The 23,765-nt window shown below is 36.2% G+C and overlaps 1 protein-coding gene across 1 annotated transcript in view; it reads right to left on the minus strand.

Annotated features, from left to right (window-relative positions):
* The window catches only part of LOC104164237 (LIM domain-binding protein 3-like), a gene marked incomplete at its 5' end in the record, with an annotated part of 68,753 nt that overhangs the window by 13,859 nt on the left and 31,129 nt on the right, over positions 1–23,765 (minus strand). Inside the window, 6 exons of the mRNA XM_009703514.1 lie at positions 588–715; positions 3,459–3,506; positions 9,118–9,225; positions 10,876–11,043; positions 14,404–14,610; positions 16,366–16,401. Of these exons, the coding sequence (XP_009701816.1) occupies positions 588–715; positions 3,459–3,506; positions 9,118–9,225; positions 10,876–11,043; positions 14,404–14,610; positions 16,366–16,401 (695 nt within the window). The remainder of the gene's footprint in view (positions 1–587; positions 716–3,458; positions 3,507–9,117; positions 9,226–10,875; positions 11,044–14,403; positions 14,611–16,365; positions 16,402–23,765) is intronic.

Genomic DNA, 23,765 nt, shown 5'->3' on the forward strand with positions numbered 1-23,765 from the left:
TATATTCCTTCAGTAACTGGATCTGTGGGAAATGGAAGCATAGCATTATGAAGTACTTTAATAAGTAATTCTTTATTTCAAATATAAGCCTGAGTTTGAGAAGTTCAATATATGGTCTTACCTATTTGCAAATACATCCTACTCAAGCTACCTTCACTTATTTTACCTCCTTCCCGAGTTGTCCATTCTTAAGCTATTTTATCAATTCTGAAATGTCACTGGGATCCTAATTGGGTGCACTGGGTTATTTTCCAAATATATTTCTTTTGAAAAATCAGGCTACACATTTTTTTATTACAGACTTTTCCCTTGCTTTTATTCTTCTTCCTCCATTTGTTCCACATTTTCACTCCAAAGCAGAATACAAATACAATACAATCCTTGATCTTCAAATAATCTGAAGCAAAACTAGCAACTAGCAGCATTTGGTTTCATGTATATAAATCGTTCCTAATATCTGTGTTTCCTATTGCAAAATGTGCATTCTTTATATTTTCTTTTTTCTGAAAGAAATGCCTGTGCATTTCTTTTCTGAATCATTTCAGTACTTTGTTATGAATCCTTTCAGTTTTTTGAATTCACCTTACCTGGCTGGTAGACAGAGGGCTTTATGCTGGCAGTAGTAACAACTCTCAGTTTTGAAGTGGCAGAAGCAGCAGGACTTTCACCGTAACCTCCAGAAACTGGCATTGGTGTGTATGTCTGGCTTGTGTTTCTAAAAGCAAAATGAAGGTATGAGCAACTTCATAAACAGCAAAAGTTACTGAGTATGAAATAACAGATCTTGCAGCTTCCAAAGCACTCCAAGAAGAACTGTCCTTGAGAGCTACAGAGAGAATACTGTGAGATTCATTAGTCTTTATCATTGCTAAGAAAGGCTTGGACAATTCTTTGGAAAGAAAAATTAGCCAAGTAAGGATTTTAAATAATGCTGAGTTGCTCTTGTTGTCACCAAAAATGGCTTACTGAAAGAATATGACAAATTTATTAACGGAACCCTTAGTTTAACAAGGGATCAGACTTCAGGAACATGCATACAAAGTTGGGTTTTCTGTCCCTCTACAAACAGGCCTGTTCTTGTATAACATAAATCACTGAGGGATATCTCATTGACTTAAAAAGATACTGGTTCAGCACAATTACTACCACTACTGCTACAAATACTACCTACTGTTTATAAGCATTGTACTCTTTTCAAAAAGATTGTAGTGACTTTTAAAAAACATTTCTGAAACTAACTCTTTTCCCTGCTTAGACTGAAACCACAATTTACGTTAATTTTTCTTATGTTCAGATTCAGCTAATGCAAAAGCACATGATATGCACTATTATGATGTAATTTCTGCCTTCCTAGATTAAAAATATTTGCTCAGGATTCCAAACATCAATAAGAAACAGTTTTTCTCTATTTTATGATTCGGATGGTGGTTCTCAGTTTGATTATAGTAACACATTGAAATATATGCCTTTTTCTATTTGCCTGTTACTTAGGATCATTCTATTTGTAGTGACTTTGCTTCATAGACCACTAAAAGAGCATTACAAACAAAGCAAGCAAGAATAAAGAAGTACAAGGAAGGGAAACAACAGATAACAGAATGCGTACAGTAATAAAAACCATTCTCTATTGAACATCATTCTTAAGTCACCCTGAAAACATAGTTTTACTTTCTTTTTCCCTTCAGTTTCACTATGTGTATGAACCAGATCCCTATCCATTTGTGCTGACAGTTTAGGACTTATTTCCATAGTGGCTTTGTCTATATGAAAACATTTGTCAGCATCAGAAAAGAAGTGTCCAGCTTTGCTAGACCATTGGTCCATCTTGACTTGCACTTTCTTTAACGGTGGAAATAGGTGCCATCTGGAGAGAACATGTTATAATTTTTACATACGGCAAACCCAGCAAATTCCTTCCAGTACCGGTACAAAAAACATTCTGACAAATGTAAACTTTTGATTTTTAATTTTGAACAAAAATCCCGCTATCCTCACAACTACTGGTACTCTGACAGTGCTTATACTATAGATCTAGATTGCACAGCATTGCTGCCTCAGGCTAATTTATTTTGTCTGTTTAGTTAGACCTAGAAACATAGCTACTGCTGCAATGACTATAGCTAGTTATTTCTGTACCTAGACTATAGCTTAGGGCTGGATTTGGGTCCACTACACCACGAGCGAACAGGGCTCTCCCAGATAAACTATTTTAGGGGGTTTGTATTCACTATAAATTCCGTTGTCAACTGTGCTGTGATTTTGTAACTGCCAAAGCTGTTCTAAGCATAATAAGACTTTTTACTTTCCATTCTTACCATCTGATTCCTGTTGATACCTCCTCATACCTGATACCCGCATAAGAACGCACTGTACTTGGGGTCACTGGACAGAGAATCATTGCCCCTGCCGTAGCACAGACAGGAAGAGGTACGCTTCAGGTACCCCGGCTGCACATACATCTGTCTAAGTGCCTTTAGCTAAACACACACTATCAAAAGACTTTTCCTTGTTTTAAAATCTACTATTCAAGGTAAACTAGATAGAAAACCAGTAAAACATACTTACCTTTACAGGATCAGAGATCAATATTTACTGTGTGGATTAAAAGATTTTAAATCATGTGTCATACAGCCTGAATCTGAAAATGGCATACACTCAGCAAAGTCTACTCCCAGATGTGCAGGTCCATTGATAGAAAGACTACTTTGAAGCTCTCTTAATGCACAAAATATATAAAGAAGTTCTGAGCCAGATTAGTGATACTTAGACTGTCATGAAGAAAAATGGCTATTCAAAATTCAAGTGTTTCCGAAAGTTAACAGCATGGTAAAACCATGACACTAGATGTCCTTGTATGTTTAGGGAAATGAAGTTGAAAAAACCAAACCCAACACACACACAAAATATATTCATAGTACCAAAATCATGGCAAAATTAAAAGAAGTCAACTACTGAACTCTTTTATAAATGTATGATGCATATTAAATACAGTAAGGAAGATAAAAAGGCTTGTCAAAGAGAAGTAAAGTGTTGCAAGACATCATTAAGGGTTTTAGTGAAGTTAAAAGATTTATCAGAATTTCTGCTGAAGAAAAGGAAATAGCATGTGATTAAAAGAAAGAAAAAAAAAGAAAAAAGAAAGAAAGAAAGAAAGAAAGAAAGAAAGAAAGAATAAAAAGATGTCCTAAGGATCAAAGATGCTTTAATGGAACAGGAAGCAATGGCATCTCAAAAAGCAGTGAAAGCACCCTTACTGAATTTATCCGTAGCAGCCAATGGCATGTGACAGGCAGCAAATTAAATACTGGCTCTGAAAACTAGTAGTTGTCAGAAAAAGAAAGAGTAAATATTTCTAAGCAGATATTTTTTTGTTAACACTTCACTAGATGCCTACTAGCAGCAATAAACTGGTTTGTTAAGTGCTTTTAAGGTAGAGTAGCTGCACAAAACTTTTATACCTCTTCTTTGACTGGTAGCTGATGGAGGTGGAAGAATGCCGGTTGAAACTAAAATGAGACAAAAGTTGTATTTGAAAAAAATATAGCAAGAAAATAGGGATATCTTGTCCTACAGTGAATTTCCTTATGAATAAGAGGTGCTTTTAAGTGCTAAAGTAAACAACATGTACATATTTATAATCATATAAGTTCAGTATCACATTTTGCTTATCTTATTTAAAGTAGGAATCATAGTGAAACCTGAATAATGGTAACATAAATAAATGAGCTGAGCGTATGGCTCCATAAGTGACTCCCATCAAGTTTTGCTCATTCTTTAGCTGTGGAATTCTAAATCAGCCACTGGACTGTTTGCTTTGACATTCACCATTTGTTTGTATTAGCACAGAAAAATAAGTATGTATTTCTTTCTGTCAGTGTCATAATCTTAAATTGCATCAGATCTTAAAAGCAAACCTTGAATGAACCAAAGTCCAAAGATCAGCTAAGTTTCCTGGCTTATGAGGCAACTAGGACAGCCCCACAGAATGGACAGGCTGGAAGTAGCTGAAACAACAACATCAAGCCATCACGTTCAATTTTTCCCTTGCAGTACCATTCTACCATTCATTTACTAAACAGAGTCTTAGGCAAACAAGTAGATTTTTTTTTTTCCTTGGCGAAACAACATAATTTCAGAACATAAATGATTCATTTATGTAAATGTATATGTAAATACAGAAAGTACTTAAAAGCCTGCACAATGTATGATCTGAGAAACAAGAGGATTCAAAATGAACACAGCTCCCGCCTAGACGCAGAGCAGTGCAGGGCTACATGGCATCAATCACATCCCACAGGATCACAGCCCACATTTGTCAGAATTACCAGAAGCCTATCATATGCCAGATATTTTCCTAGCTTCTGGAGAAGAGTTTTTCTTCCCTGTACTACAGACACAGTGCTTGGATTAAAATTCTAGGATCACAGAAGCCAGACCTTCCTTTTAGAACCATAATCATAACTCTTTCCATCATTTCTCCTGTTTTTGTATTCCCAGACTGCTGTCTCACTGGTGGCCCTGCTTTTACCCTCCAGATGGAATAACCAATTGCATAAAGAGCTTTGTAGCTTATTTAAAACACTCCTGTTACCCTTTCTTCTTTGTAAGTAAGATCGTAAGTGAAAAAGCAAGGTAACATTGCAGATTTAGAAGTAAGAGTAACATGATCAGTTAAGGACTGATGACTTATGTCAAACATTCCTCTTTAGGAACATTATAAATATTTTACTTGTGTTACGTGTTATGCATGTGGCCTTGCTCACAAAAGCAAAGTCACGATAGAACTGGATCCACTGAAATTTAAAATCAGATTTAAATAGTTAAGGACATTGATCAAGAAATCCTTCTGCATTTTCTTGGTAGACCTTTTTAAGGTATCTGGAAGGAAAAAAAACCTCAACAAACACTGGAACAATGGTGGTAAATTTTGAGCCTCATTCTACCTGAGAATGTTTTACAGGATAGGGATACTGTTGTAACTAAGGTCATCTGTATTTTATTTCGAACTAAAATTATACGGAAATACTGCAATGCTCCAATGGTATATGTCAAGCTGAAACTGGATTTTTAAGTCAGTATTTTGGCATGCTAATGCATTGCTTGATTTGAATGAAAACTATCAGATGCTCAAAAATTTGTATTCTAAATTAATTTAGAAACCAGTTTTAGTCCCTTATATTTGAATACACTAGCTATAATACGTGACAGTTTTTCAAACAAACATGGAAGTAGCGCACAAAGATAAAGAACCTCTTTCAGCTGCAACATAGCCCTCCAAAGCCAACAAACAGAGTTTGCTGCTTGTACCCGATTATCAGGGAACCAATTTTTTACAGGTCCTACAAGTTTCTGATTTGCCTTTATGTCCCAAGACTTGCTGAATTACTGAACTTCCAAAGAGGTATTAGCTAAGACAATAACATTTGCCTGCTGATAACAGCTTGAAGCACGTGTCAGCATGATACCTGTGTCATCCATCGGCAAGTAAGATTTTAGGGCAGCAGCGTATAAAGCTGATATGCTGTAGATCTTGTATCCTTGGCTTAAATATTTGCCAGGTACGAGAAATCAGTTTTAGTAGTCTGATTAAAGCATTGCTTTCTGAAATGGACAGTTGTTTTTCATAGATTTATAGAATCTTTCAGATCGGAGGAGATCTCAGGACATCTCTCATCTAACCTCATGCTCAAAGCAAGGCCAGCTCTAAGGTCAGACCAGGTTGCTTAGTGTTTTATCCAGCGGTATCTTGAAAACCTTCAAAAATGGGGATGCACAGCCTCCCCAGACAACCTGCTTCCTTTCAAAGGAGCATGAAAGGGTAAAATGGACCATGCCAATCTAATGCAGGACATGAAAGACATTTGAATTGGAAGTAAATTTTAATATCTTAAGGTGAAATGGATAAAGGCTCAATCAAGAAATAGTATTATAATGGCTCTAAGATAGCCATGCAAGTAGTGTCAGCAAATAATGGCTATCGTTATACTAATTTATTAGCTATTTATATGTAAATTATACATAATTGTTGACTAACTATCATTTCCAAGACAGCAATGAAAACATAGCTCTTTTATGGAAGGGCAGATTAATCCCAAAAGATAACAGAAGGTATCTGCATCTAATTCTTATACCAAAAACTATGCCAGCAGTTGTCAATCTGTCCCAAGTAACTGTTATACTCTTCCTGACTGACATAGCTACCATACTTCAATGCAAAGAGTGCCTATTCTGGGATTCAGAAGGTTTATCTATAGTTCTGCGATTAATGGAAATGAATTATGAGCTTCTTAAAAGAAAAGCCTTCAGTTAAAAAAAAGTATGCATGCATTAACTATTTTGTGAAAACATGCCTTCTGCCTACTTGGGCAGCCTTATTGATGATGATAAAATGTCTGTCTCTGAAAGATTTCTAGAGGTATACCACTCTGATTTAAAAGCTCACGATGCTATGAGTCACATATTCATAAGGGTTTCTGAAGTTTTTTGATGACTCTGAGTATGGTCTTATAACTCAATAGTCCAATTTTAGAAGGGCCTCCCTGGCTAGCAGCATTCTTTTAGTGTTCAGATCTATGTCTGTCTTCACCTAGTCAGACAGCTTCACAGAATAATAAAAATAAAATCCAAAGGAAATTTTATTTCTGAAATAAAGCCATTTCTTAAAACTGGAAAATTTGTAGTTTTGACATTTTGAAAGTGTGATGTGTTCTTTAGCCCTCCCTTAACATCCTCCTATTCAAGATATTCAAAAATTGTCAAGGAGTAGAATTTTTTCACTGAAGTGTAAAAATGCCTTTCTACTCTCGGATGGGCAATAAAATAAATCTGATTAAGATTTTACCAATGGAGTCCTAAAAGTGATATATGCAATGCATATGTGATTTTATCTTTCTGCATTCCTCCAAAATTGTTCATTAAATCAAAGTCTTTCCCCTCAAGGAAAACAATCAGATAATGAAAAACTAAGGCCTTTTGTGACATCAATGCTAATCTCAATAAAATATGCATATATTGCAGAAATAAAAAGTATTACATGCAGTATTACTACTACATGCAGGCTTCAGAGACCTATAATTAGCTATTATGTACAATTCTCACCAAGGTTAGTAGAATACCAAGGAAATCTCTTATGCAGGTATGTAAAAACATACTTCTCATTGCAAGATTTATATGGGTCCTAAGATATAGACTGATGAAACATGAATAGATGTCCTCTGTCTGGCCAGAGTAGTCACCAAGGCTTCAATTTAATTTCATGTTCTCACTGATGGATACATTTCAGTCCTCAACTGAGAGAAACACTAAACCTGAGTCTTTTCTGTAGCTCGGAAGAAATAAATAGGCTTTGCATGCCAGCATTTAATCAAGCTCACATATGCAGTTATTGTTGCTTAGGAAGCAAGGGACTTTCCTTGGTTATAAGAGGCTTTTAACTGTCTCCTACAACAACTATGTAGGACCCTCTTGTCACAGAGATATGTGATCATTCTGACTGACTAAAAGGGATTTGTTAGTAAAATAAACAGTAGATGAAGTAGTACTGGTGACATTGAAGAGCCTAATCATACCACAGGATTGAATGAAAAAGCAGTGTAAGAATTACTTCTGAAATGCACCGAGTACTCTCCCAAGTAACAAGTGACAGGACAAGAGGAAACAGCCTGAAGTTGTGCCAGGGGAGGTTTAGACTGGATATTAGGAAGAATTTCTAGACTGAAAGGGTTGTCAAGCACTGGCACAGGCTGCCCAGGGAAGTGGTGGAGTCACCATCCCTGGCAGTATTTAAAACACATGTAGATGTCGTGCTTAGGGACATGGTTTAGTGGAGCGCTTGGCAGTGCTAGGTTAATGGTTGGACTTGATGATCTTAAAGCTCTTTTCCAACCTAAACAATGCTATGATTCTCAGAATGTGAAAATTAAGCCCTCTTAAGGTATTTTATGATGGACACCCAGAAATACTGAATTCTCTAAATCACTCATGATTTTGGAATTTTGAAAGTTTATACATAACACTAGATGTCGATGGCAGTAAACACCCTTGCATCAGTTCTTACCTTCTATTCTTGGTAACATTCTGGTGACATTCATCAACTTCATAGTTTAATTGAAATTAAAGTTATGATTAGCATAATTCCACTCAAATAAATAGAATTACATCAGCAATTAATTTGATTTCTTACGTTTTATCAGCTCCATACAGGAATTACATCCCCTATGTAATTCTCATGGCTGTAAACAGCCATGTTCACATCCTAAAACTCAGAACTCTTCTGATCTTCTGTTCTGTAGCTATTTCATTTTTGATTAGTTTCAGTGATGTGAAGCCAACCAAAATGCTTTCAAGTGTGTACCTATGCATAGCACTTAACTGCTGTTTTCTACGATGCACTTGAGAAAGGTCATTATACTTCTTGATGCGTAGCCTTCAAACTTGCTCGCTTTGTTCATTTCAAACGTCATATTTGAGTGATTCCTAACTACCTTTTTATATCAAGGTAAGAGAAACATGGATAATTATAATCTCAAATACATTGCAGATTCAGTTTTTCATCATTTCAGAAGATTGGGTTCAAATAGTGAATCTTAAAATCGACTGCTTTCTCCTTTGTTAGTCTTGACAACGTGTTAATGAAAGCAATGTGAAGGCTTAGCAGTGAGGCAGTACAGCAGAACTCTCTCTCTCTAGTGATAGAGACCATCCTATCAGTGGTCTTTCATTAGTCATGATTAAAAGCATAATAAAAGAAGGTCTGTGATTCCTGTGATCCTGTGTTTTCACCAAGAAAAAGAAAAAAAAGTCAGTCATTCTCACAGTGTCACTAGATAAATATTTTCACTTCAAGATGGCAAAACCAGCACAAACCAACCAACTGAAATACCTTTGTTCCAAAGGGATCTTTTGGTCACATATACTAAAACTAAAACTTAGGTGCTTCCTAGCTCGGTTTTAATGTGAAAGATCAGCAAGAAGGGTATTCCTTTAAACACATCATGCTTTTCCATAGTCTCTGCCAAGCCAATCTCTTAAGAAGCTGAAAACCTTAAATTGGAGAGAGTAATACAGAATAAAAATATATTAAGTTAAAAGAAAAAGAAGAGAGCTTTACAGATATACCTAGACTGAGATGAGATAGCAGATGAAATAGTGGAAGCTGCTAATGACATGTTCTTGGACCCGTGGAAAGGCTTAGGCTGTGAAAGAGAGCTGGGGGCTGCAAGCACTCTGCAGAAGACACAGTAAAAGCATGAAAGCATGTACCAAATAATTTAACAGGGACAAAAATAGTGACATCAGATTCAAGCTTTGTCAGAATTCAGATACAGGAGGGCTGCCGCATAGTTACCAGGAACAGGTTTTCTGTAGCATACATCTGCAGACTTACAGAATAGCACAACCAAGCACATTCCTACAGGACACAAGACAAAATACACACATTATGTATAAATCTTAAAACCAGAGTCTATTGATAAGAAAGACAGTATTTCAGGACAGGACTTTTGTCAACGGTACATATGTTTTTATCTGCAAGATCTGAAGATGTTTGAGTCTGAGTTCAAGCTAAACTTTTTAGTATGCAAGCAGGACCAGAGAAAAGATTCTGCTATTTAAAACACAAGTCATTGGCATGATTAGTTCAGTAGAGGCATTTATTTTTGAGGCATATATTAGATAATCCATTTTCTTCATGTTACAGTTTCAACTGAGGGATAAAAATTACTTAAACTGTATCATTATTTCATGTGAAAGTGCCTTACAGCACAGTTCTGAATTACAGAATAATACCTTATTCAAACCTCCTTTGCTGGCTGGCTGATTGATTTTCTTGCACTGGAATAAAAAGACTGTAGTCTTGTAGGTCACAGTTAGGTAAAAACTGACTAAAGTGAGAAACTAAGTAGTTGGTATACATAAATAATTTAAGTCAACTAGCTAAAATTAAACAAGCAGAGCCAAGAGAACATGTCCAATTCCAATTACACAAATCTAAGATACTACAGACTACATCTTGGGTCTCAATTATCTTAAGTAGTTTACATTACTGGAAGTGTGTTTTTCCTTGGATTTTTAAAGCATGCTAAATTATACATCTTTTAGGAATATTCATGCAGCAAAAAACAAAGATAAAAGAATAATATGCACCAAAAGAATTCACTCTTACTATTTCCAAAATTACTATAATGTGGCAGCACTATAAATCCCACGTGTTTCTTCACAGACTGTTTGACAGCTTTTAATATACAACTGTAACTCCTATGTACTACAGGTGTTATGAATGCATACCTCCCCGAAACTCACTTTAGCTCTATGGCTAAACCTCATTAGAGAAAAGAGAGTAGATAAATCTAATAGAAATTAATTGACTTAATACCTTACAGAGCAAGTCAATCATCAAATGTGTGGTTTTATTGACACATTGTTCATCGTCCACCACGTTTTACTGACATCTGCTATAATATGGTAAGCTCAATCACATGAGTAAGTGACAGTTTCTAATTTTCCATTTCATGTCATACTGCAGAAACACTATTAGGAGAAGCTTCATTCAACCACTCTACCTATTATGAGGAGTTTTTTTGGTTTTATTACAAGTGGTTAAAAAACATTTCTAGTTTTAACCCTAAACTTGCTTTCTGAAAAAGTAAGCTGTACTGCAGACTTACAGCTACATTTTTTAGGGCAGTTTTATTCTGCAAATTCTTTGCAAACATCAACAACGTACTTCAAAATAAGAAAACACACCAAAATATATAAAAGCATATAAAATAGGTTACAGCTTTTACATACTACATTCTTAAGTTAAGAATGTGTATGCAGCATTTCGAGAGCCGTACAGGGTTGTACTTGTGAAAGGACAAAGCAATGAAGCATTACCTTTGGAAGGAAGATGAGAAAGACTCTTGCACTACTGAGGTGGTTGCTGGAGGGGTCATCAGACTGGCTGTATTTTGAGCAGCAGCAGCAGCAGGCTGATGTGCTGAAGCATGTGGTGCAGGAGCAGAGGCAGAACTGGTAGACACCGGAGCATGCTCAACAGGGGTACTAATTAGAGTTAAATTAAATGAAACAAGAAGCATCTTTAGAAGGCGCATATTTAAACGTAGAGCATAAAACCTACTATGTTTGAATGTGAAGCTGCAAACATAGTAGCAGGCCGTGTTACTGCGGGAAAAGCACAATGACGCAAAGAAAAAAAGACATTTGTTAGGCCTTTTTGGATGTGCAGTTAAGGCTGTAATGTGGTTTTGGTCCTGCTTGACTGCAATTTGTCCCAGGTGTTATACAGCACTTAAGTCCTGCTCCCACTGAAGCCAGTGGTAGGGAACGTGGTGTGCAGTAGTTCAACGGTTGCAAAGAGCCTGTCACAAACTCTTTGAGCTCTGATAAATTTCACCCAATATTTACTCCTGGTGCCGAAGTTTATGTGAGGAATAAACATTCAATTAGATGAAGAAAAGCAGTTTAAAGGATATTATCATAGTCCTGTATCAGCAGGTTTCCTGTAAGTTCTGATAGTCTAGAAATCCAGTCAGCGCAGTTTTGTGTGAGGTTTAATCACTTTGTGCAATACAGGTAGCAGAAAGATGTTTAAAAGGAGTCTATTAATTTCTGACCTACATTCACCTTAGATTACACTGGCCAACCCATTAAACAATAGGACACCTTTTTACATGTAGATCAGTATGCAAAATACAAGGGGAAGATATAGCGTAAAATTTTACTACACCAGTTTTCAAACCACTTGGGTGATGAGCATGAGTTGTTATCCTTGTTGCCGGTTCTCTGGGTTCTTGTAAGTGACTCCTATCAGGGTGATGGAATTTGGCGATTCTCTTGTGCAATGTACAAAGAATGCCCCAAATATTCTTTGCCGAGCACAGTAAGTATCAAATAACAAAAGAAAGCTTACAGTTCCACAGCTGTCTTTCAGCCAAACCTTAGCCCTCAAACATGCTTTCTCTCAGCTTTTTTTTTCCTATGTGAATTTGCCATTGTGCAAATATTTACTTTGTCTTTCAGCCACTCTATCTAATATTTTCTTTTGCTTCTCTCTGAAGCACTGATTCAACAAGTTAGACTCCTCAGGCCTAGAATGAGTCCTTGGTACTTCAGAATTCGTGATACCCCTTGCTCTTCAATGGACTGTGTCATTTCCCCTGTCCTCCTCCTCTTGTCTGTCTTCTTGCATGGTTTAGTAGTCTAAATGATCGTGTCTTATTTCAGCTGAATATATTACTGTTTGATTAGCTGAAATGGAAGCGTGGTTGTTATGCTCAACAATTTCAAACTCGAATGTAACCCACGACAAAAGCAGAAAATCAGTATTTTCTCCCTTATGAGTTTCATCTGCAATAATATACATAACAAGCAAGTTCCTGAAAGCACTCATCCTGGTTTTCAAATCATTACACCAAAAGTTTTGCAAAAGTTTGTCCATCATAATATGCATTTAAAATTCAGATCAGTTCTTCCATCTCAATGGCTTTGCATCGTGATGTAAATTCTTCCACTTAGCTAATACAGTATCAATGACATAGACTATATAGCAGAGTAGCTGCATATTGTACAATCACAGCCATGGGTCACAGGCTAGTCTGTTACTGAGTTTTAACATTCGCAGGATTTTTTTCGCCCTGTGCTACAGTGGGTACTGGTATTGTCACATTAAAAGGTTTGAGTAAAAATTTAGTACTTACATATCTTTGATTTGGCAAACAGGAAAGGACTGAAACCATACTGCACATAAAAATGGAACTTAATGTATGTCCTAAAAACAAATACAAACTAGGATTTCACCTATTTTGTCCTTCTATTTTCACTGATGTGAAAGGGAATTTGCCACAGATTTCAAAAGAATCAAGACTCATACCTTGAATAGAAGAAAACAGTGAAGTTACTCGATTGTTCTAACGATCTCCAAAATGTTAACCAAAACACACACTCGGTGATACATATTTAAAAGAAAGAAACAAAAAATATGTGTGGACATGGACCTGTGTGGAGACAGATTTGAACTGGACAAACACATATAAATAAAATGACTGCAAATATACTGGAATACCTTATAAAATTTTAAAGAAATACAAACAAATTTTATCTTGTGGGCTGTTGGTAATAGTTCTTTTTATGTGATTAAAATGTTAGAGGCTTGATCACATTGCTGCAGGGTAGAATATATGAATTAACAGAACAAGGAATTGGAATAAATATAAATGAAGTAGATATAACCCTAAAAATCAGGGTGATCTGGTTATAGAAACTATATACAGTTGGTAACTAATTCTCTACTCAGTTTTATAGAAAGAACTGAGACTAACTTGACTGTTTTTAGTTTAACCACTATACATTTTAAATAATTTTATTTAGATATCCAAATAAAATAACTTTTATTTTTCCTCATGATTGCCTCCTTCCTAGATTTTCAATTTTTTTTTTTTTAGTTCTTCAGGCGCAGAAGAATTTTAAGAACTGATAAATGTGAATGCTGCTTTATAAAATACATCATCTATTATAACAGCTTCATTATTACGTATGTTAGAGAGGGTTTTGTTTTAATATAGTCACTCTGTACACTTTTAATCTTTACAATATTTTGTATTTTAAGGAAATTCAAATGAAATGGATGTTTCTCAAACATCTCCATATTTGTGGTAACAAATAAACATAAAATGCACAATGTGAGTAAGTTACATGGACGAAAACATACACACATATCTCAGCTGATTTTCACTCATGAAAAGGAACACAGATCAGTAGAGGTTAAGGGGTAATAATGGTTAACAACCATAATGAGAACACAAAGCAACGAATGCACTCTAACATTTAAAAACGTAAGTGTAGATTACGCTTCTTTTCCTCAGTGAAGTCCTAAGTTCTGAGACTTTCTGTCCAAATAACAATCAAGTGGATTATTAAAGCAATACTTAGTCTCCTTTATGTAATGCATAAAGTTCTTTTTGTTTCAAATCCTCCAACAGATCTCTCAAAGAATTGAAAATATAGGGAACAAAAATAAAAATGAATAAGCAAAAATTGTCTCTTATTGTAGCATTTGTAGAAAAAAAGTGCTGGAGAAGGTGTTTAGAGAAACACATAGCATGGAAGAGTTTTGCATTTGCATATGGGAATGTTTGTAGAAATACAGTGAGTAATACCAGCTGCTGTTTCTCTGCAGAAGGCGCTTAATGACTGTTGTCTCTATATTGTAGGTGCACTCCTCCTTAAGAGTGCCACTTAAAATGTAAAATTCACATGGGCTGGAAGTTGCTGTAATTTGTAGAACTTGGACATCTGCCTTTTAGGCAATGGGCATTTCCATCTGAAGGAGTTAGAGGTTGTTATTACCAAACCATTCCAAAGCTCCAAACCAGGTCAGTTATGCAGTTATATATCACAGTGTACCTTTGATTACTGGATGAAGTAAGAGGGACTTTCTGGCCAGCAGTGGTGAAACTGGCCTCCCTCTGACTTGTACCCGCTCCAAGCCTCACAGACCCCTTGGAGGCCACTGGTTTAGCATTGTCAGTGTTAGCATCCATGGTGCATGATTTAGGAGGATGCCAAATACTCGAGGTCACATACTGTGGCGCATGCGTAGTAGCTGTAGGCCTGGGTAACAAAGATTACAAGGGGATTTATAAATGAGGTATTTGTTATCACATCACCAATTTCCTAGGTAAGAGTAGGTATTTGAGGGAGATGCAGAATTCCAGTCACAGAGGCAGCTGCTGGTTTAACAGAAAAACATTTGTTCAGTTTTTTAGTTTTCAGAGATACATGTGCTTACTGCCTAGCACACCAAATAAAGCAGAAAGTAGCATTTTAGAATGCTAATACCTGGCCCTTTAAGACAGTAGTTATTATTTATATGAAGTAAAGCCTTCAGGAAAAAAAAAACAACACACAAACACAAAACCAAAAGTGCTGAACTTCAGAACTGAAAAGTCAAGTTAAGTCTAGGTTTAATAATGAAGGCTTTATTTTTCTGTCTTTTTTTCTTCCTGGAAGAAGATTTCTATCAGTAAATATCCAGTGTCCTCTTTTTGCATTCCCAGATTCCTTATACCATAGGAGATCAACAGGATATTGCCGATGAAGTCATGACAAATCTGGATAGCTTATTAGTTTATTACCACTTAAGACCAGGAAAGGCTTTAAGAATTAAAAAAGGTACCTTCTGTTAAATCTGGAAACCATACTGCTAGGAATATCAAAATAAGACACATAACAGAGCTGTAATGATAATGGAGGTGGAGAAAAGCTACGGTATGACAAACCATGCAAGATTAACGCAATGTAGTATGACACTAACACCAGTCATACATCAGAAATTGTTCCTGGCAAAATAAAACATAATAATAATTAAAAAAAAGAAAAAAAAGATATTTCAGTTGAGTAGCTGCATAGTCCTGTAGATGATTTTACACAAATGAAACTAGTAGTGAAATGCCAACGTGTTACTTGGCTTTTCATATTCATTTATATACAGTTATTATACAGGAATCATTTAATAATAAAAATCAAATTTTCCTATTGTTCCAAGTGCCAGTTGCCATTGCTTGCATCATCAGTAATGACAACACTTGCACTTGGATTTTAACTCTATGCAACCTTTGTTCAAATGTGAGCAGTCTTATAAAAACTAAAAAGAAAAAGTAGTTGCACATCATTTAGGCAGGAATCAACAAGACAGAGGAAAGCAGTGAGACAGAATATTTTCATGACAAACTAATAAGAGGCATTTCTTTGCTCCATTAAACAATTGGTCAGATTCACTCAAGAAGTATCCATGTTTCAGTACTTACGTGTTTTCGTATATGAGCTAATAGAAAACAATATATTTCTATATGTAGCTGCAAAATGCGCTGAGATTCTTTGGGAGAAAACAACTTTTGAAATGAAAGAACTTACTTACAGAGATACCGTGCTTTGAACCTCGTAACCCATCGAGAATCAATCAAGATATGCAAGAATCTGATATATAAATGTTCTTAAAATACCAAAAAGATAATCTTATTTAGATTTTAAAACCATCTTGAACAATCCAGACAAAGTTTAAAATGGAAATTGTTCTTAGAACTCCATCACAAACTGACAATACTCCATTTCAAGAACATTTGATAAAAGTTTCTTATTTTTCAGGTTTATAAGTTCTGAGAAACAGGATCCCCACCTGTCTCATCTCACAGAGCTTTTTGAAGTCTACATTAGAAAGAAATGCCTAACATCCACTTAGTTGAAACTTCTACATTCATCATCTGCTCAAACAGTGTACAAATTTCATGGTTTTGAGGTAAAAACAATATGGGGAAAGTGGAGGTAAACTGAACAGGAGAGAAGCCAAACACACAGAGCAAACATTACCTGTTTTCTGATGCTGCAGCAACATTTTCCTTGTCTCTGTGAAAGGAGGGGATACAGTATGAATAATGTAAATGCAATTGCCAGTGGTGGCAAAAAAATAAACACCAAACCAACAGGGAGAAAGAAGATGGATTGAGGAGAAATGTTTGGTTGCAAAAAGCATCCTAGAGTGGTTGCTCATAAATAGAGTTGTAAGAAACCTCTTCAGTTCTCCTAGTGAAACCCACCAAATATGCAAGTTTACTGTATGCTTCTTCTCAGTTGCAAACAACTTTGCTTCAATATTAAAATGAAGGAAAATTAACAGTTACAAATTAGTCATTGTATGTATATATGTATATAATTGCAGGCATAGTTTTGACTTTAATAAATTCCCTCTTCAAAAAAAATTTCAAGAATATTCTAGCGGAACATATTCTGATGCCAACTCCAAGCGGTAGAAATAATCAGACCTGTGCAGTCCTTAAGGATCCAATATTTTGAAGTGATAAGCAGTTAAATGGTTAACAAAGTCTCATATAAAATAGATTATATATGTCTGGCATCAATTAAAAATTCTCTGTCCTAGCCAAGTAAGTACTATTTTTCTCACTCTAGGTCAGATTATAAACAAATGATATCCTTCCTTCATTGAGGTCAGAAGTCAGCCAGCCTCAATTTCAGTGACAGAAAATTAGGCTGTTGTTCTGTAAACACACACACGCGCTTACAAAAACAACTGATCACTTTAAGTGCAAGCAATTGTGTATCTGTAAGATGTTAAGACATAGGTATTTTCATAAAGAGTAGAATCCTTTAGCCTTAGACTCCTAAGTTTGAAATCCAATTAAGTTAAGTAACTGAGATAGTCTCAGTATTTAGCAATATAGTGTGTCCTTTCCTATTTAAGAAATTGTGCTGGATTTTCAACACATTTAAAGTTGAAATATGCCAAATGATAACATTTTGCTTAACTAGGATCTAAAGTTACAAGACACAAAGCAAAAGCCTTCATTTACTCAACTAAACCTTCTTTCTGAAAAGTCCTTTGAAAAAGAAGGAATACATTTATTTATTTATTTATGTGTATTTGTTGGGCTCCAATCATTATCTTACATTATGTTTGGAAGGCTATGCTTAATATTTTCAACATTATTAGTAGTATTTAATATATTTCTCTTTGTGTTTACATGTGTACAAGTACGTATGTACATACAGTCAGATACCCTTTCCTTAGTTTAGCTCCAATAAAGTTATAAAAACCAGTCCAGTTTACATCAGCAAATAGGTGTTCTCTACCCATTTTTAAAACCTCTAATTAAAATGTAACCCCTAAAAATATATGAATTGAAGCCAGATTTTCAAACCCAGAAGTAGATCTGAAGTGACCCTCAGATGTGGCTGGCTGACCAAGAACATTATTATGGTCAGAATGGAAGAACCTGTCTTGAAAGTAAATACCCCAATAAGATCAATTGGTTCACCACTCTAAAGCAATGAGAAACCAAACACTATCTTTATGGTGAGTGAGTTCACTGGAACGTCAGGTATAGGAAAGCCAGGATGAAACAAGGTAGAAGAGCATAGATGAGAAACTGTGCATGTGTGAGAAGTGTTAGTATACCAAGAGCCATAATCATGCGAGAATGTTAAAAAACAATCACAGCCTGAAAAGAATAAAGCATTGTTTATTTCCAGTGTTACCAAATACTCTGTTAGAAACTACAGTCAAGACCAAAAGCCAGGCAGTTGGGGCCCAGGAGAAGCAGCGTTAGGCCTCTGTTGTTACTATTAATCTGATCCAAACTTTTCTACTCCACCAGCTATGGCTATACCAAAGAATGCAGAAAAATGTCACTTGACTTTGAGGACAGAATTTCACGAAAGCTTTTTCCATGAGTGCACAAGTATAGGATAACAGTGAGTGACGATGGCGGGGGAGTTGTGAAAGTTGAAAAGAAAGCAAGAAGTATAGTAAACATACTTCCACAGAATAAAGCAAAGGGAAAGGCAAAGAGTAAAGGGAAAGATGAGCTCAAAGGTACATAATACTTCTTCCTGGTTTTACTTCCAGGAACTATTTCTCTTCCCGGTCAACAGGAGTAATTCCCATTTGGCCAACAGTGAGAAAGGCTCAATTACTCATATTGGTAATACTTGCATTTTGAGGAACAGACTATTGGTTTTCCAGCCTTTACAATCAAACATTTTTTGCTAACTAAATGCAGAATTAATTTTACTTTTGAGTCAAATACATCCCTGGGGCAGGCTCAGTGAGTCGATACCTTTACAACATGACAGAATTTGGCTCAGAATATTATAAGCAGTTTGTACCTCTGTGGCTACACAGGCTGCTCAAATAACTGACAGTAGCGGATAATAGTTTTGAGCTATCTGGGAGAGATTTAATACTAATGTTTTTTTGGTCTGCAGCCCTTTTAGTCCCCAGCTGAAATGGCTTTTGACAGAAGGGCCTTAGTCAATGACTGTTCCGAAAGAACAGTGCAATTCCCAGAGATTTTATTTAATATTGGACATATCTCTGAAACAAGATTTATTTATGCAATATGCTGTCTTCCCAATTACACATTATATTATACAATGGAAATTATGAAATGTTTACTTCTTATAAAAATATGCTACACGATATGGTCATAAAGACAGAGTGAATGAAATGATAGAAGTAGAGTCTTTCCCTCCCACACGCTAGCAAGAATTATAATAGTTTGAGTAACGAAATGTATAATTCATTTGCAAGCAAATCTTGTGTATGTTATTGGATCCTAAAAAGAGCCTGAAGAAACTTCAGAGAGTTTCCAATAAATGAGTCTGTTTAATCTGAACTGTATGTACTGGACATAGGAATACTTTCCCGTTCTATTTTTTTTTTGGAAACCAAGTGTACAAGATTCCCAAACAAACACGTACATGTAACAGGTGACCTGAGATGTGGAGGTTGTGCATCTTCCATCTACCTCCTCCTTAGAGGATAACAGATCTAGGCTCTCTCTCTTGAATACCTCCTCTCTGTTCCATTAAAACGTTGTAGAGACAGAATGATTTAATCTGTACTGAAGATCTGATGACATGAGGAACATTAGGCATCCCAAGAGACCACAGGGTCCTTCAACTCTTCTCTGTCTTTCAGTACTAAAGCAATAAGTGAATACTATAATTGATTTTTTTCTTTGTATTCTCATGGAGCAAGACTATTTTTCTCATTTGAAAAATGAGAAAGTAAAACATAATAGAATTGCTTATGGTCAAAAAGGAGGTCCATGGCAGGGCAAAGAACTGAAATAAGCTCTCTTGAATCCCAACTGAGTATTTAAAATATCAGCTCACCCTCTTTAATAAGAGATTATGGCTTTTCTAAAAATAAATGTTACTATTCAGTTTGTCAGTATTTTCCTGTATTGATCATCCAATAGTCTTCTATAGAACCTGACAGATATATACTGGCCTTTTTTCAAAGACAAAATAGTTATTAAGACTTACAGATTATTAGGGTCTATATCTATTGAAATTAAAAATTCTGTTTTTCTAGTACTACATTGTGGATTTGGAGGACTTGTTCCTTATTAGACTTACAATAGCTTTCATCCTAACATGTACTAGTATTTACATAAATATATTTGCCTACAAATAAAACTTCCTGTTAAGAAGTAGAAGTCACGAAGCAATTATTTAAAAAAATTCTTATAGGGTGTCTGGAAGTAAAGTTGTGTGAAAGGTATTTTATAATTGCCTTCCAAACATTTTTGTCTCAAAGGCATGAGATTCTGACACACTGTTGGAAACTGGACACTGAGCTAGATTAACTGCTGTTCTGATCCAGTGAGGCTATTTCCACCTTTCTGTGTTTGCAGTTGAGAATTTTTCCATGGTCAGAAATAAACTATTGAGATTGATTGTCTTTTTTTTTTCCCCTCAAGCTATATTTTTATTATCTTAACAAAGACACCGTAAGACACACAAAGAAATCATAGGCAGTTAACTGGAGAGGACAGAAGACAACTATCATGCTGGTTGAGTTAAAACTTTAGCTTGGGGTCAGAAAAAAAGGAGTAGAAGAGCTAGTCTCTCTTTTTCAGCCACTGTAGTTAAGAATGTGAGCAGCCCACGCCAAAACGAGTGCAATATAGCCTACTAGTATGCCCGCTTTCCAAATCAGGGAAATACATTTCTCCCAGAAGGTATCCTGGTTTGTGCAGATGGTGCCACAGAATAGGAAAAGCATTATCGTATATTCAGTGGAATAAAAAAACAACCAGCAACTCATTCTCAACAAGTAGTATGGAACTCAATCAAAGCAGCTCACTAAAATCAAAGGAAGTACCTCTTATGGATGCATTTGAGTGGCATCTACTGGTGTGCTGTTATATTTAACAGTCAAATAATAAATGCAGCTGGAAGCACAGCAGCATTGGTGCCGGTGAAAGTGAAGATAACTCTTTTCCAAGATTTACGTAGTGATATTTGGCATGCAAATATAGGTACTCCAATTTATCTTATTGGCAAACACATCACTTTAATAAGAACAAAGTCTGTGAAATTCTGAGTACATGGAACAATTTGAGCTGGGATATATTTCAGATAATTATTCCCTACCTTGACCTTAAGTGTGCAATTGGATTTATCTGAATGACTCCCTCTAGTTTTATAGCCCCACTGGTAAAGCACAGGTATCTGCCACCAGGCACATGAACACAGGGTCAGGACTTTCAGTTTGTATTTGTGACCATTGTAGACAAAACCAATGTGCAACAAGTTTAGGTACTGTATGCTAGGAAACTTTTCCCCTTTCACTGAAGTGTTCTTTCTGATTCTGACTTCATTTTTCTCCAGGGAAGCCAAGAGAAGAACAAGAACTCATAGGTGTCAATTTCAGCTGGTAGTTTTTTTAGAGCTACTTTTTAATTTGCGCACATTGATCATAAGAAAATTCATACTTTCTCCTCATGGTATTATCCTAAGTTTGCAGCTGCACCTGAAATATGCTAACGTGTCTTTTCCATTCAGTTCCTGAACCAAATAAGCAAGCGGTAAGAAGAGCAGTTGTTATTCTTTCAGAATGTGGATTACATTTTATTTCATGAATTCTCTTAAGGATTTTCTTACCTTCCCTCTCTCTCATTTGTAATCATACAACATTCTGGGTCAACTACAACAAATGCTTATGTGGAAATGAACTATTAGGAAGTTATTAGTATTTAGGATAATTTTGCTGACATTAATGCAATTTAGAAGCAGCATAAAAGGAAGCAGTGCCAGTGCTGTGCTATCAGCCAGTTCTCCAGCTCACCCTGAACAAAGCTCTGTGAGCCAGTCTGATGATCCACAGACCACAACTGAGTACCTCTGAGTTACACGTGCTTGTTGGAAAACCTGCTACATGCAAGAATTGCTTTTTCCTTGCTGGACGGAAGGCAATGCAAGGGAACAGTCAGGGAGAAAGGTAGCCTTGTGCACTGGCATCTTGGTTATCCATCTACATCAGCAGAAGGATGCACATGAGAATCTTGAAGGTTGCACAGTAGGAATGAAAGCGATGTTAATTTCTACCCATGCAAAAGTTAAGTGCTGGACAGGAATGTACAGAAGACTGAGATGGTAAAGACGAGATGTTAAATATAGGTCAGTACACCCACATACAAAATTTAATCTTGAGCTTGAGCTTTAACAAGCTCTGTTTGCTTATGCATTACTTTCTCTATGAATTATTTTAAGAAAAGCTTCATGGTACTTGCTAATTTAATTTGGAGGCCTCAGTGTTTCAATTTTAAGTGAGTGCATTCAAGTGGGTACACCATACGGTCACCATCTTTGATTGATTGGTTCTACAGAGAAGTGACTTGAAAACAAGGAATTTATGATCTCTAAATTCATTTTCCCCCACAGAACTTCCAGGAGTATTTTGGGGAGGAAAGACATTATATTTGATCAATTTTCCCTTCTGGTTTCACTCAGAATTTCACACAGACAATTGTGTTATTTCTCTATTCCTATGTTTTTGTCACTCTTTAGGTGCTAAAAGGTAAATGGGGATCAGAATATATTAACTGATGTGCTTATTATTCTTTATTGCAGTTATATTCCTTAGATGAGAAAGTTACTTATAGAAGTCTGCTTTCTTTCATGGGCTGTTGTGGAAAAATAAGGTATATCTTCCAAAAGGATTTCGGTAATCAGATTAGCGTATAGATATGAAGGTTTTGGCAGTTGGGCAGGTCAGCAATGCTAATCATTGGAAATTCTGGAAACGAAGGAAGGGGATCAAGGTGCCTTAGCTTCTCTTGGTGGTGTCAGATGGCTTTGATAAGCAGCAGTGGAACAAAGAATGTTATTGTGCTTGACAGCAAATTTTAGTCAATTAATTTCTGTGTATATGGCAGAAAGCTGTTGATTAAAGGCTAACTGATTAAAGAAAGTCATTATCTGGTACTACCATGTACTATACCAAAATTCTAGCTTTTTAACTTCGCAAAATAAAGCTTTTTAGTATTTTCTGATACATGTAATGATAGTGCCAGTCACTGAAACTCATGGTAGACACTACTAAAGAAGCCACAAGAATCAACTTTATCCCTGTTAGAACCTGAGTGCACAAGTGAAAAATTGATGTCGCCTCTTCCGCCTCTGAAAAAGGCTTCTGACAGCTCTGTGATACGCAAGAGTTGGACTTTTCAAAAGTGATAAAGTAGTCCCTAAAATACTTGTTCCTCACTACTGAAGATACACTCTACACAGTTGTGCACAACGAGAGAGAAACTGCAATGAAGAGAAAGCGACCTCTGTATTTATTACATAGCAAAAACTTACTCTCCTTCCCATGCAGGCAGGTGTGAAAAGAGGAAGCAAAGGGAAGGAGCCACAGAACGTTTCTCCTTTTGTCATTTTTTCATGCATGAAAGGAAGAGAGGTCAAGTTCTCGTGCCTGCTTTCCTAAAGTCACACTCTAGCCATGTCCCATCAGCACACGCTGCATGCAGTCAGTATTCCTGACACCATAGGAGGTGAGGAGGAGACTATTTGAGTTGAAGGCAAGGCAGCAGTATTCAGGAAAGAGGTTAGTTTAGATCAAACGGTCTTATACCACAGCAGAAAATGAGCATTTCCCTGTGTCATAACCAGACAAGCAGATTTACCTGGAAGGTCTTTTGGTTTTGATTTCCTACTGGCATCAGCTTTGCTGTATCTTCATTAAATGCTTATAACACTATGCTTTACTGGCAATACTGGGAAGGGCAGGGGGTTAGTATCCCTATCCACATCCTGCCTTTTACTTTATTTTTGGCATGGAGGCTATTTAGAAGACAGTACTGTCACCAACTATTGTCCTCTGCTCAGCACAATAGTCATGGTTCAAAAATATATTCAGTGTGGGACAGACATACCTGCCTATCATCGGTGCTATTTTA

The sequence above is a fragment of the Cariama cristata genome, unplaced genomic scaffold (assembly GCF_000690535.1).
Source record: "Cariama cristata isolate BGI_N322 unplaced genomic scaffold, ASM69053v1 scaffold18117, whole genome shotgun sequence".
Classification (NCBI taxonomy): domain Eukaryota; kingdom Metazoa; phylum Chordata; class Aves; order Cariamiformes; family Cariamidae; genus Cariama; species Cariama cristata.